Source organism: Echiichthys vipera (genome assembly GCF_963691815.1).
Source record: "Echiichthys vipera genome assembly, chromosome: 15".
NCBI classification, from domain to species: Eukaryota; Metazoa; Chordata; class Actinopteri; order Perciformes; family Trachinidae; genus Echiichthys; species Echiichthys vipera.
Window position 1 is genome coordinate 11,627,588 of NC_139840.1, and position 15,238 is coordinate 11,642,825.

General features: G+C 39.6%; 1 protein-coding gene across 1 annotated transcript in view; it reads left to right on the forward strand.

The window, feature by feature from the left end:
* The window catches only part of egfra (epidermal growth factor receptor a (erythroblastic leukemia viral (v-erb-b) oncogene homolog, avian)), a 41,702-nt gene extending 27,816 nt beyond the window's left edge, over positions 1-13,886 (forward strand). Inside the window, exons 15-28 of the mRNA XM_083929170.1 lie at positions 308-465; positions 1,032-1,070; positions 1,220-1,364; positions 1,654-1,776; positions 2,891-2,989; positions 4,280-4,465; positions 4,858-5,013; positions 6,741-6,816; positions 7,705-7,851; positions 7,992-8,089; positions 8,203-8,370; positions 10,479-10,526; positions 10,638-10,731; positions 12,118-13,886. Of these exons, the coding sequence (XP_083785296.1) occupies positions 308-465; positions 1,032-1,070; positions 1,220-1,364; positions 1,654-1,776; positions 2,891-2,989; positions 4,280-4,465; positions 4,858-5,013; positions 6,741-6,816; positions 7,705-7,851; positions 7,992-8,089; positions 8,203-8,370; positions 10,479-10,526; positions 10,638-10,731; positions 12,118-12,461 (1,881 nt within the window). The 3' untranslated portion in view covers positions 12,462-13,886. The remainder of the gene's footprint in view (positions 1-307; positions 466-1,031; positions 1,071-1,219; positions 1,365-1,653; positions 1,777-2,890; positions 2,990-4,279; positions 4,466-4,857; positions 5,014-6,740; positions 6,817-7,704; positions 7,852-7,991; positions 8,090-8,202; positions 8,371-10,478; positions 10,527-10,637; positions 10,732-12,117) is intronic.
* Positions 13,887-15,238: the final 1,352 nt, after the last annotated feature.

The following is a 15,238-nucleotide window of genomic DNA, read 5'->3' on the forward strand; positions in this document are numbered from 1 at the left end:
GAAAAGAACCTCCCTTTTTTGGTGGGGGTTTGTTGAAAGTAACAAATATACGGTATCGTTATTGACAGGAGAGGTCGACAGTCTGAAAGAAACTTTTTACAGTCAGAGAACAGAGCTGTAATAACCTAAACTAAACCGCCTAAACATTTCTGGGTGGATTTTCATTGCCAAACATTGCATCTTCATGAGGAAGATGGACACAGCTTACTTTGAGAAATAATTACTATGAGACAGGGCAGTTTACATAGTATTTACTACTCTCCTCAAGAGAGCTGTAAACATCATGACTTTTTTTCTTTTCTTTCAGGGGTCTGGAAACTGTACTAAGTGTGCCAACTTCCAAGATGGCCTGTTCTGCGTGTCTCGATGCCCCCAAGGTGTGCCAGGGGAAGACGACACGCTGGTGTGGAAATACGCAGACGAGATGAAAGTGTGCAGACTGTGCCACAAAAACTGCACTCAAGGGTAAAAGCATTGTTTGGCCGACCTAAGAACCGGTGCTATGTTTTCTCTGTGTTGCAAACATTGGCCTGCCATGATGTTGTAACGGTAACTTAATCCAAGCCTGAAGAGTCAGTTGTGGCTGTGTGTTTCATAATTACATCATAGAGCAAATCAGACCCAAATGGACCCCAGTGATTGATAGAAGTATTTGGCAGAGAACTTGAATGCTTTTTTCGGCAGAAATGGACATCTCAGTGTTCACATAAGATGAGGGACTGAATCATGTCACATCAAATGGATGGATAAAACATGAACAAATACATACCAGGAATGAATGCCATCAAATGTATTCTATAATCTAGTTTGACAGTCAATCATAATGAAAGACTAACATTAAAAAACTACTTTAAAATAGATTTTTTGCGGGGGACCAAATCACGTGGTAGACTCGGATACTCGCTGATACAGATACCAGAATTTTAAGCAGCATTTTTATGATGGCCCCTTTCTGCAAACCTTTCCCTGACTGGATGTGTGAAAGCGATGGTACGTTTACATCGGATTCTTTGCATTTTGTTTGGCCACAGGTGCATGGGGCCAGGTCTTCAAGGCTGCCAGGGTAAAAGGTAAGAAAATACAGTCACACTCATCACTGATGCTGAAGTATACCCGGACAAGTTAGACATTCTAATCTCATCTCTCCTTGTTTATTGAATTCGTAAATGGGCTCTGTTTTCTATCAGAATTCTTAAATTAGCTCCCACCTGTCTTTCAGCCCCTCAGGCCTTTCCATGATTGCAGCCGGTGTAGTCGGTGGGCTGTTGGCGGTTCTAATTGCAGGCCTGTCTGTGTTTGTGTTGCTACGCCGACGCCACATCAAAAGGAAGAGAACCATGCGCAGACTTCTCCAGGAAAGAGAGGTAAGATGAGGGGACTGAGTCACTGTGCTTGTAGGGAGACATCAAGACATCAACATGTTTATAGGATTTATTGTTGAGATGTTGGGATTACAGATACACAAGCCTGCTATATGCAAAGATTCATTCTGCTGGTCTTGAAAGGGAAAGTATGGGCATCAGTTTCATATTATTTTTACATTTTTGATTTCTTTTGTATATTCGTTTTGAATATTGATCTACTGCAGTGCATTTAAAAGATTCACTAGTGCTGTTTATGCGTCAGTATGTAAGACATTCAATCCTTTTCCAGTTGGTTGAACCCCTGACTCCAAGTGGAGAGGCTCCAAACCAGGCTCTGCTGCGGATCCTGAAGGAACCCGAATTTAAGAAAATCAAAGTGCTGGGATCTGGAGCTTTTGGTACAGTTTACAAGGTAATAACATGCTATAGGTTTGTGTCTCAAAACACATTGTTGTCAAAGTTCTACTCCACCTCTAAGCTTTTTTGAAGATGGAGCTCAGGAGTTACTGCACAGGCCAAGTTTACATAACCAGCACCCGTCAGTGTTTCCGCTCATTTACATCTGTTGTCAATTTTTCAATTTAAAGACACATTTTTAACTTGCCAGATCATGCATGAGTGACTCCACTCTCACCCCTGGTAGTGTGTATGTGTGGGTGTGTGTATACTTGTATTAATCTCATTTAAGGAATAGGTGTTTACACAATGCCAATGTGGGGACTTTTTTTTACTTTATATATGGACAAAAGGCTCGTCTCCACAAACCTTTTATTTGAGATTTGCTTTTAGTTTAACTTCAGGGTAAATCTATAAATCTTTAATGAGAGTGAAATGTGATTCAGCACAATCTTCTTACTTGTGCACTTTTAGATGTATATCTTTGTGAGGACCAATTTCAGTTTTAGACCTTAAAAGTGAGAACAAATTGAGGAAGTAAGGACATTCCTTTAAAGGACTGTTTGAGGGTTAAGCCTTCATTATAGGGTTAAAGTTGGAATTAGATTTAAGTTATCGTTAGGGTAAGAGTCGGTGTTAGGCATTTAGTTTTAAAGGTAAATGTTAGGTTTAGTCAGTGGTGGAAGTATCAACATCTATAGATAAGTAGAAGTACAAAAGCTTGTTAATGTGTTAAAAGTAAAAGTATTTATTAGTCTGCTGTCACACTGTTAAAAATATATTTGAGTATGATTATTACTGATACATTAAGCAGAATGTTAGGCTGGATAAGATGGAGTTCATTTAACTACTTGATTTACTGAGTAGTTTAATCTGACAGTGCATCATATTTTTGAACTGCACATATGTTTTGTATGTGAAACACAGTGGTCGACTGGGGGGGGGGGGGTTGGCTAAGGGTCCTCACAAATACAGTAGAGTAGGAGGGGTTGCACTCATGCAGTATCTACCTACATGTCAGCATTTGTAATAACACTGTATTTGTTAACATTTGCATGTATGCACTTGTGTTCACTTGATGATTCAGGTGTAATTAAAGCATGTCAAATAACAAACTTGTGTCAATACAGGGCCTGTGGGTTCCAGAGGGGGAGGATGTGAAGATCCCGGTGGCCATCAAGGTTTTGAGAGAGGCCACATCACCAAAAGCAAACAAAGAGATCTTGGACGTAGGTTTACTGATTTATGTGGTACATTTTTTAACTCTAAAAGCTTACTGTAATACTGAGTCAGAACTAAAAAACAACAACATTCATTTGAAATGTCATTTCCCAAACTTGTAGTGTGTGCTGCTACTGGGAAATAAGTGTGACTAAATAACTCTATGCACATTGTTTTGTGATTATAATAACATTATTGTCTGGATTAGAGAGGGGAAGTCAGAAGTTCCTCAGTGTGTTGCACAAAGTGAGTGACAGTTGTTGATTCCCAGATGTCAATTTGACTGTAAAGTATTCTGTAATTTCTGGCACGTGCACATGCTGATTTTCCTTGTGATAGAGAACAGGCCGTGCTGCTGCACGGTGACCCTCTTACGGGGCTGTAGGATATGGGATAAATTCATTGGAGGGCTGTGTGTGGGCGTTGGTTTGTAATCCAAGGCTGAGGTGTTCTGAAAAGGAATGCAGTCCCGTAGCCGCACTGAGAAAGCAGCCTGTTCAAAAAGCATTATGCAAAAGGCTGAATGTGCAACTTACATCCTGTGATTTTGCGGCCTTGTTGCTCAGTCACTGTACATCTGGGAGTCGTGGTGGACACGCACGTCCTCTGAACTACATGACTTAAGGGCAGAGGCTTGTTGTTTAAATGTGCTTTGAAACCTCTTCTTCCTCATCAGTCTGTCAAAATTACAGAGCTCCCAACAATCAAGTGGTTATTTACTGAACATTGTTGATACTGTAATAGTCATGTAGAACATATTTGGGGTGAAATGAATGTACTCATGACAGGAAATCTACTATATAAAGCTCAGTTTGAAGTGCTGTTTGCACGGGTCTCATTGTCTGAAGTCGTTGTTGGTGGGCAATGCGGATTATCAGCATATTTTTTTCTTGTAAGTCGCTTTTCTGTTATGACAACTGAGAGTTTCCACTCTCAGCTGAGCCACATAAAGTATGCTTGGCTGGGTATGACTGCTGCTAAGAAACGTATCACCCAACAATGGATATTTCCACAAATGTCATGTTTCTTAAGCTATCAGTTTCCAGAATACATAAAGACACTTCTACCAATTCAGTTCAGTGAAAGATGGAATGGGCTCTGAGATGTTCTCCCTCAAACAGACCATTTCTTTTTTGTTTTTGAACCTTTAATCCGTCAATGTGAAAGGCAATTGTATCCTTTTGCCCACGCACTGGATAAGGGGTGTTGTTTTGTTGTCTGTCATCTGACTGCCCCCAAATAATATAAGACATTGAATGACAAAAACACTTTTTTGTATGTCTTCATGCACACTACAGGAGGCTTTTGTGATGGCCAGTGTGGAACACCCCCATGTGTGTCGTCTGCTTGGCATCTGCCTGACCTCCACGGTGCAGCTTGTCACCCAGCTGATGCCCTACGGCTGCCTGCTGGACTATGTCAAAGAAAACAAGGACAATATCGGCTCCCAGTACCTGCTCAACTGGTGTGTGCAGATAGCCAAGGTAAGCGGAAAATCCTTGCAAAGGCATCAAGTTACATAGGGTCTGGTCAATCGCTACTATGAGCTGTACATGCAATAACATTCCTGTTTATTTCATGTTTGTTTTTTGTTTTTTTGTTATTGTATGATAAAAACAAAAGTAACTGAACTTTTCTGCAGAGCAAGTCGAGTTGTTTTGATTTTGCAAATGCTGGAAAGAACACTACATGCTGCCTTTAACTGCTCAGAAATACTGTTGAATGATATTACTTTTTAGGTGATGATGAAAGTCTATCGTGAAAGCACTTTGATCATGTCTGATCAAACAATGTTTCCATGCCATATCAGACAGATTTTGAAAAAGAGCACTGTGCTTACATAATAACTTGTACTTCATCGTTTGTTTGACAAAAGGGTATGAACTATTTGGAGGAGCGCCACTTAGTACACCGTGACTTGGCAGCGAGAAATGTCCTGGTGAAGACTCCTCAACATGTCAAGATCACTGACTTTGGTTTGGCAAAACTCCTCAGCGCAGATGAGAAAGAGTACCACGCAGATGGCGGAAAGGTTGGTTGGAGATAAAAGTAGCATACAGTGTCAGTATAGGGTCAGTCTGCATGTCACAAGTATTTCAAAAAGATGAAATAATTCTAAATTCCAAATTATAAATACAAGTTTTACTGCTCTACAGCTTAAAATTGTATTTTAGTTTGATACTGTTTGATACTGTAGTCCTTGCAGTCCTGCTGCTGTTGCACACAAATATGTAGGCCTAAGAGCAACATTATTTTTGCGTTTACAGCCTGATAGAAATCTGGTGTTTGGTAGAAAAATGACTTCCTGTAGATGAGTGAATTCCCTCTATGTCGTAAAGATATTATTTTTGCATTTGTAGTTTTGCTCTTGTATCGTATGTGAGTATAAATAGTTCTGTCAGAGAGAAAAGAAATGGTAAATCAGATAAGTTCCTTCTCTTATCACTTTTTCTTTGTGCTACTGAAAGCAGTGTTTTCCTCTCAGAAAACTGTGTAGGCAACCTATACACTTATTGCTGTAGTACCCAATAATGTAATCATTTCCCGATTATATGATAATTCCCAAATATTTATATATAAATAAATAGTTATTTTGATTAACTTAGTATAGATCCATAATATGGTAGAATGCCCTTTATATTGTGGTATTGCCCTATTATGTTATCAGAACTTCATTACATACAGTATGTGATTTATTATATTTTTTTAAACTGATATATAAAAATGTAATACAATGTTCAGTTTCCGGGCCAGAGATTTTAATGCTTGTCGTCACCAGACGGGTGAAATTGATCTGGACAGAGCTGGACTGGATCTCAAACACAGACACTTGCTACTGTTGAGATTTTCTTCATTTGCTGTAGTTTATTACATTAAACAACATAGGAAAAATTTCCAGTCAGGGATTAAGGTTAGCGTGGCGTGATTACATACAAAGTCAAATCAAAGACGCGAACTTGGCGATTTTACATCTACATCATTCGTGTATCCACGTCAGGTGAAATATTGCAATGCAAAGATTTGTGGCAGACGGTGGTTCATTTTGTTTTGTTTAAACCCCCGACTGCTAGATCGTAATGTTGAAATGTATCATCAGCCATTAGACTCTTCCCCCTCAGTGTAGCAACATAAGCATACTGTATGGTGCTGTGTTCTTTATACTATGACAGTCTTCCTTTAATTAGATTTTTACATAATAGCAATATATCTCCTTGCTAATAGTATTGCAATATACTGAATTGTAACCCCTGTGTCATGGTATGTATTGTACTGCCAGATTCTTGCCAATACACAACCGTAGTGACTATGACTAGCACATTGTCGTACACTTACAAATTGTATGTGGTAAAGACAGTCATGGCTGTCAATCTAATAATGTGCTAAGAAGCTTAATTTGACTATATGATATCAAGGCACAAATTAAGTTATTACTCATTGTATGAGACATTACAGACATTGCTGTTGAGAGTCCATTGTCAAGTGTACAGTTTAGACTGCTGCTGCTCTAAATGAGCTAATTAAACTTCTTTTCATCCCTCTTTAAAAACACCACCAACATAGGCATGTAAAATGTTGCCAGGAAGAATTGGCAGATTGTGAAAAAAAAAATAAAAATCATCTGTATGTACTGAAAGGACCATTATGATGGTGCATTATTATCATGTTGAGTGCAAATCCATAGGTATACTGCATTTTTTCGGAAGTTACTGCAATAGGAGTAGTTGAAGATTATTACATTACTACTTTTTTATTCCGCAGGTACCAATAAAATGGATGGCTCTTGAATCTATCCTAAACAGAACGTACACACACCAAAGTGACGTATGGAGTTATGGTAAGTCCTGCACAATGTTGTTGTGAATACATGCTCTACCTCTAACCCAGCGAGGCAGGAACCCTGCTTGCGATGCAGTGTGAGCTTGGATCATTGTATGACTTGGGATGTTAAACAGCTGGTCTTATTATTTTCACAGTTTGGTTAGGTTATGTTTAGGTCACAAAACTATTTAATTAGGGTGAGGCAACAAAACTGTGTGCAAATAGCATCGCTGGCTACTGTCACCTGGGTGCAAATAGAATCTGCCAATATTTATTCATTGTCAAATAAAGTGTTTTCACAGCGAGTGAAGCACAGAGAGGACAGATGTTTTTAAGCTTCAGATAGAATGTTGTTTTTGGATCTGTCAACATTTTTAAAACACAAAATGAGAAGAGAGAACATCTTGCTAGCATCTGCGATTTTTAAGGACACAGGTAGCACACACCTACACACCAAAAGTCTCAGATGGACAATGTCATGCTAGAAGAGATCATTGCCACAACCCACATACACAGTTCTTCCAGCACCAGATGCACACACATATGCGCAGATGCCTACAAACAAACCCACAGCACAACTTCCTTGTGTGGGCCAACTTCCAAATCTTCTTTTCCTGAGGGTTTTGATCATGCCTCCCGCTCAATCTGGCAAAAGCATCAGCAGACCCTGGAAGAAGTGATGGACCCCCCCCCCCCCCCCCCCCCCCCTTCAGTTCCTCCAACACAGAGATGCATCCTGCTAACTCCCACTCCCGCAGGCAGAGCCAATTTGTCAACCTTGCTTTTTTGATACTGTGTGATACTTGGGAAGCTTGCATCCTGTCACTCTCATTTCCTCTCTTTTATTGTGAGAAAAACAAACTGAAGGTTGTGACTGATGTCCCAACTGTCCTCCTTCTTATAGGCGTAACAGTTTGGGAGCTGATGACATTTGGGACCAAACCATATGATGGGATTCCAGCCAGTGAAATAGCTGGGGTCCTGGAGAAAGGGGAGCGACTTCCTCAACCTCCAATCTGTACCATAGATGTCTACATGATCATGGTGAAATGTAAGCTTGACGGGCCACGGCTGAAACCTTCTGCTTTTACCAATTTCTTTCTAAAAATCGGCTGCTGCAGCTAATTTCTGGTCAGATAATCTAAAAGTTTCATGTTATATTCGTGTCCTACAATGATATGTCTGATACAGGTTGGATGATTGATGCAGATAGCCGACCTCGTTTCCGGGAACTGATAGCTGAGTTTACAAAAATGGCTCGGGATCCTTCTCGATATCTGGTTATTCAGGTATGATTTTTACCTCTAATCCAACAGTCTAAAATCTTCAGTTTATTGTTGATAAATTGTTGTAACCTATTGGACACACCAAGCTAACAAGGTGAATTTTATTTCTATTCCAGGGCGATGACCGCATGCACCTGCCGAGTCCCACAGACACTAAATTGTACCGCAGCCTGATCAGCGAAGAGGGCATGGAGGACACTGTGGATGCAGACGAGTACCTGGTGCCGCAGCACGGCTTCTTCAGCAGCCCGAGCACCTCCCGGACCCCGTTGCTTCACTCCACGGTAAGCTGCTTCATATATGAAAATACAATCAAAGGTTTTGCGTCAGGACTGTCTGTCCATTTGTGGTACAGCAGTTCGGATTTTGGCAAAAGCTGAGAAAATGATGCATCCTGGCACATAAAAATGAAAACTTTGTGGTGTATTTAAAATAGAAAACGAATGCTATAATTTAAAGAAAAAGGAGAAAGAAAAATCAAACTATAAAAAGCCAGTACTGCAAAACCACTGGTCCGCTTTTAAAAGATTAAGGCCAGAAGTACATTTCCTGGTCATATAATTTATCTAAGGCAGACAATCATGCACAGATTGGCAAAATAATTTATTAACTCATCTGACCTCCGAGTCACGCATGGTGAGGACTGACTACTGCCTACTGACTACTTCCACAAGATGTCATAGTTCTACTGAAAACTCCTTCTACAGTGCTGCACAATATATTATATTTTGCATTATTGTCCACCTACTGCAAGCCTTAACCTACAAAGATTAGTATTAAGAAAAGCAAAGATAAAGATAAAATGCTAGATAACAGTGTTGATAGAATGAGAACATAAACTCACTATACAGATTGGAAAATACTGGGCCATAGTTGGTTGCATTTAAACTATAGCAGCTGTTGAGCTGGTCCACCACATTTACTTCTAATGAAAGGTTTAACCCAAAACTGAGATCCAGAGCCAGAATATCATCACAATAGTTTATATAGTGAACTTACAGCCAATATAGAGTCAAATAAAAGTGAATCTGTACATGTAATAAGACACCAGACTCACTCGCACTGACCTTCTCTATCCTAACAGTGAAGCCGCGCACCACATGCACCAGCAGCGCACAGTTTACCAACATGCAGTCGACCGTTTGAATATTTAATTGAGCTATTTTAACTGTGTTTTTGGGAAATGGGACTTCTGCATAAATCATTACCCTGTGCATCAGAATGGAAATAAGTGCAGAGTCATTTTTCACCTTGTTGAAAGCAATAAGCTCTCACATGAAGCAGAACGCTGACGGTTAAACTAAATGCAGGTGAGTGAACGGCGAGGAGAGTTGAATTGATTGATCTTGACTCCACTCTGTGTGTCCAGTCGTAACCCGGCCTGAGCCCTGCTCACCCCTGCTGCCCTCTGCTTAACTGTCACCAGTGGGACTATTTCTTCACTTCCTGACCCCTACCCACTCGTCCTCATCATTCTCACCTTCTCCCACGTTTCCTCCCAGGTGCCCTTTGATTAATGAGAGCTGAAGGAGGAGAGCTCTTCTACCCCAGGTTCAGTGAGGTCTGGCTCTTGTACCTGGGAACACTGCCGGGCTGTTAGCCCATACGAGCTTTAAAGTGTGATTACTTTTGCAGGCCACAAGAACTTTGTGACTTTGTTCAATAAAAGCTCAGCCTAAGCCTGCTTTTGTAATATCACTGCTGGGGCATGACTCACTATGGGTCGATTTTTTTTTTTATTATTATTATTTTTTTTTTTTTACAGATGGCCACTCCTTCAGCATGTTTAATTTTCTTTTCTTGTTGAAAGTAATTGTGTTGCCACAGCTGTCACTCTGTTCTTTTTATTCCCTTGGTTTCCATGGTTTTAACACCGTTCACAGTCCTTTGACTGGAGAATATGACGGACATAACAAAGCTTGTCAGATTGCCTGAATGAGTATGAATCTGTTCGGTGGATGTTTATATCCGCTTGTACGGAGATGACAGCTTTGGTTCCTCTGGTACATTAAAAAAATTTATTGCTATTCAAAGGGAGCTTACTGTCCCCCGGGAGGCTTTAAAATAAACCACAGCGACCGAAAGAAACACACTCCTCAATGAGGAAAGAAAAACTACAAATGAATGTAGGAAGTCAGAGTAAATGATACTAAGTAAATGATACTAAATATAAAGGATTTACCTAAATAAACTGAGCACTGCAGGCCATCTTTGTGTAGCATCGCACTGAAAATGCCTGTTTTGTTACATTTACACCTTTCTTCACTTAATGTCTGCTTGATGGATAACAGGCTTATTCAAATGTGTTTTAGGTCTATAGAAGACAGCTTCTGGCTATGCATTCAATGTGGTGTCATCATGAGATCTTAACTCAACGTTATCTATTTTGCAGAGCCTCAACAGTAGCATTGGAACGTGTCACAGCAGAAATGGCTTATTGGTGAGAGAAAATCAATCCTTCAAGAAAATGACTTTCCTCTTATTACTACAATTATCTGTATTATGTGCCACAGCTCTAAAAGAAAAAAAAACCTGTCCGTTTTTTTTGCAGAATGGATTCCCGAGCAGAGATGGAAGCATGGTACTCCGATATATTCCCGACCCCACAGACAAACTTTTAGACGAGGCCTTCCTGCCATCTCCAGGCAAGTATCCTCCAGCGTCAGAACCTCTCTCCCTTTTTTATGTCATTCAAGTGAATCTCAAGCACTCCACTTGTCCTTCTGTTTGATGCAGTGAGGGAGAGAGGCATCTAGTGGACAAAAACCACATTGCTGTAATTATTGCACTGCTGCCACAGCCAAAGATCATTTACCATTCGGTGTAGTCTTTGTTTCTTTGTTCCAATGGTTTTATAGTACCATTAGTGCGTAAATCTTGAGTCTTGGTGGCTTCAGAGGAGGATTTAAACTGAGTAGAGGCCGAATTAGGGCTGTACTCAGGACCATAAGAACATCAAAAATGCATTACTGCCGTCTGTGGGTTAGTTATGATAACGATATTACTTGCAATAAATAAAACCGATGTTGTTACCGTTAATTTCAACAAATTGCATATTGAATTTGAAAAAACTGAAGGGACAACATTCTTTTATTGAACAAAACATTGAACTCAACACAAACTGAACACAAAAGAAACCGTAAAAAAAGAATGATAGTTGCATTTTAAAGTATAGTTTTCTACTGATACAAAAGAATGTCTTTTGCAGTGTTTTTCCTTTGTTTATTATATTAATTGTGAAGCTCTACAAGTGTTTTTCTTTTTGTCTCTGTGACACTTCTAAATTGTCATCGTCCCTTTACTTTTCACAGTATCAGGATTTACGTATTGTTTGATTTTAACCCTTTGAAAAACATAGTTCGGAAATCCAATGCTTTTTGATAGCAAATAACTTTTTTGAAAGCACCTTTGGGAACATTTTTTTTTTCAGAACAGCCGTTCCTCACAACTGTGTTGCCGCTCGATGATGATGATAATGAAACTTTGATTTAAAAGTAAATCAAATGAAATGCTCGCTTTGATGGGCCGGTTGTCTGGAAAACGTTTCTGTAAATTGATTTTCACCACCTGCTGCCATGAAATTGGTACTCTGTTGTTTGAATATTGCTCTTCCATAAAGTTGGGGAATTTGTGAGAGACAGAATTCGTAACTATTAGACAAAATCGATGCAGCCAAGAGGTCAACATATCCTGAAGTTTAGTCCCTACGAAGGATGAAGCTCCACAAACACTGGATTCTACATTTTCCATAATGCGTCTTAATAGCTCTTTGTAAACATCCACATTTTTCAACCCCGCTCTAAGCTTCCAGTTTGTAAAACTTTGAACAGAGGGTGTCTGGAAGGTTGAAAATCAATCAATTTAGTTGTTTGAAAATGATCAGCAGTGCAGTGATGTACACTAATGGTTTGCAGTTAATGGGTTGAAACGTACCACCATTATGTTTTGTTCAGTTTTATAAATGTTTAGGCTGTATACTCTTAACGAAAACCTATCTAGTGTCCTCGCTAATGTCAGTAGCTTTCTTACAGACTACATGAACCAGAACGGAGTCTCAGACGTAATGAATCCCATCTACCAGCACCCGGGTCCACCTCGCACCATCCTTCCAACCATCTCCTCAGACGAAACAGAGACAGAGTACCTGAACTGCTTTAAAAACGGGGCCGGCGGACCCGAGTACCTCAACGAGGTCCCCTCCCCCGCCATCCTCCCGCTCACCTCCAACGGCACTGTCCACAGCATTCAGAAATACCAGGCCCAGAATAGCATAGACAACCCTGACTACCAACAGGATTTCACCCCCACCTTCAAGACCCATGCCAACGGACACATCCCGGCTGCAGAGAACGCAGAGTACCTGGGCCCAGACTGACGACTTAGTGTCTTAGTGGACACAGACAATAATATGAGACTGTTTCCTGTTCCATTAAGAAAAGACATTGAGGTCTTGGCTGAGAATGCATCAGTAGCATGCAGGGGTACCATCAATTATCATATATGTCTGACGGAGTCAAGTGACACTGTGTGCAGCTTTCCGTGTTGTCCGCATGCAGTCATACTTGTTACGCAAAAACCCTCTCATTCCAAAGAGTTTTTTTTCTCACCACCAACCTACAAATGACCTTTTTCCTGATGGAAGCTGGATGGAAGCTGACTCCCGCATGACTCAGATGACCTGAGAATTGCTGGACCAGATGTGCTCCGTCCATACATTGTAACCCCTGTCAGAAAGTGAAAATCTCTCTAAAAGTCGTGCAAAAAAGGCTGTATGCGACCCAGATGCGTTAGTGGAGGGACTGCTATTAAAAAAAAAAAGATGTAAACACCTCAATTTTTTTTTAAGGAGGGTGAAGCTCTACTGCAAAGACCACAAAGTGGCAGCTCAACCCAAATAACACGACCTAAGGTACAGTACATGTGTTGCTGAATCCCAAGTTAAATACGTAACAGTAACAGCATTGACATGTTGGAATTTAAAAGGGTTGGCGACACACGGTGGTGCGCTCACTTGGCGCTGATGTGAACATTTCTCTGTGGTGAAGTCAAGACAAATAAAGGGAGTTTTTAAGAATAAAAATACTGGCTCGGCTGTTGGGCTCTGTCGGAGGCCTGACGACACTCATCTTGAAAGGTGAGTCAACGAGGAAACAATGTTGCAATGTAAAGAATGTATAGTCGGAATAAAGGAGAATACTGGTGAATTGTATTGTTTAAATATGTTACTTTTATGCTCTAAGACAGTTCTGTGCGTATTAAAAAACTGGTTGCTTTTCTCTCTTACATAGAAACAAGAGAGTTTTTCCCTAATGTGTGACATCACAGTAACTATGTAGAGAATGTAATGGTGAATATAGCCAATTGGATTGTGGTTGTCCTGTAGCATGAAGCATACTGTATTTGTGTGTGGACGAAGTTAGTAACACTCAGAGCTTAATATCAGTTTGATATTAGCACATTAGTTTGTGTACCTAGGAAGTATTCTCTGGGCCTTTCGCTGATTATTTCACACCATAAATATCCTCAGTTGCAGTTTTTACAGTTACAAAGATTCAATGAATACAGGGGTTCATATCAACACTTCCATTTTTTTTTTTTAATGTTTTTTTCCACTTGTTTGAAAATTGCTGGTAGAACTGCATTAGGTCATGTGAGTAACGTGTTTGAATTTTTAGATTAGAAGTAGTGTTTCCCTGTAAACGTGAGTTGTACACAGACTATTTGAATGGCTCAAGTCAGAAGTCTAATGTATTTATATTATTACCTGGAGACTTTTCCTTGTCAGGTTTTTTTTTTTTTTTTTTTTAAACAAAAGTCTAGACGTTTTTTTCACACAGAGTGTTGACGCCATATCTGTAGTATGAATCTTCTCCTAGCTTTAAGGTCTTGTAGTCTTGCAAGAGCATTAACTTTGCAAATATTGTTCCTAGTTTTAAAGGAATATACTATTGTAGCAGCCTAAAAGCCTACTTTTGCAGATTTTACACAGGTACATGTACAGAAAACAGTGATTATACTGTAATATACCCCAAAGTAGTCACATATAATTTATACTCAGTACACGGTTTTGTCACATCATTTGTGAATATGCACTTATTCCTGAATTGTGATTATTTCATTCTAAAGGGAACATGAATAAATCTTTTTCTATGTAAATGCAGTTCGTTTGTTTGTTTGTTTTCCCCCCCACAGCTTTAACAAGTAAAGGATGAGATACAGGAAAAAGGACTGGGAGCGTGATGATTCACTTATCTTCTCAGTGTTTTTATCTCAATGCCTGCAGAACTTCAAGAAATAATTTGATGAAATGCCTTTAGCGGATAATCAGCTGAACGAGAGCAGCATCTACCCTATTGTCAGTGTGAGCACCAGCCTTTAACCAGAGTGACTTGAAACCAGCTCTGATGAGATAAAAAAAGAGAGCTTGATTGAGTATTAGGGGACAAACTGAATAAAACGATGGCTTTTTATTTTTAATAGAGCAAAGCTGAGATATAGATGTTATTTATTCTCCTAAATGTGCCCTTTCATTGCTAATTATTCAATGTCTGTGTTCATATAGGAGGGAGTGAGTTATTAATTTATACAGGGTTCCTTAAACACCAGGGCAAGATGCTGTCTGCTGTGTTCGGGACATAAGTGTAATTAAGATGTTGACCTGAGGGGAAGTTATAAAATTAAAAACTCCAATTATAAAGAGCTTAATTAATTGCCAACTCTGCACCTTTTGACTTATTCTGAACTCTAGAGTCAAAGATGATTAATCCATAGTTTAAGCAGCCATAGTTACCATTATTGACAGTTTACCAACAAAGTATTTTCATCTTAACACTCACCTATAATCCTCTTAATCATGACTGTTTGGGTGTGCTTTAATCACATTTGATTGACAGTTTCCCTAAGGAACTAATCATTAATGACAGAGCAGGAGGAAGAAGAGCACACATCATCCGTTAACAGCAAAGGAGATTGTGTCAGTGCCCTCTTTGTTTGAGTTGATTGAGTAATCCAAAAAAGGGTTTTGAATTGGCATATATAGACTTGTGGATATGGTATTTTTTTAATTAAATGAATCAAATGAATGCTTTATCTTTCTTCAGTTAGTTATAAATCATATAATATCTCTCCATAAAGACTATGCCACAGTAACAA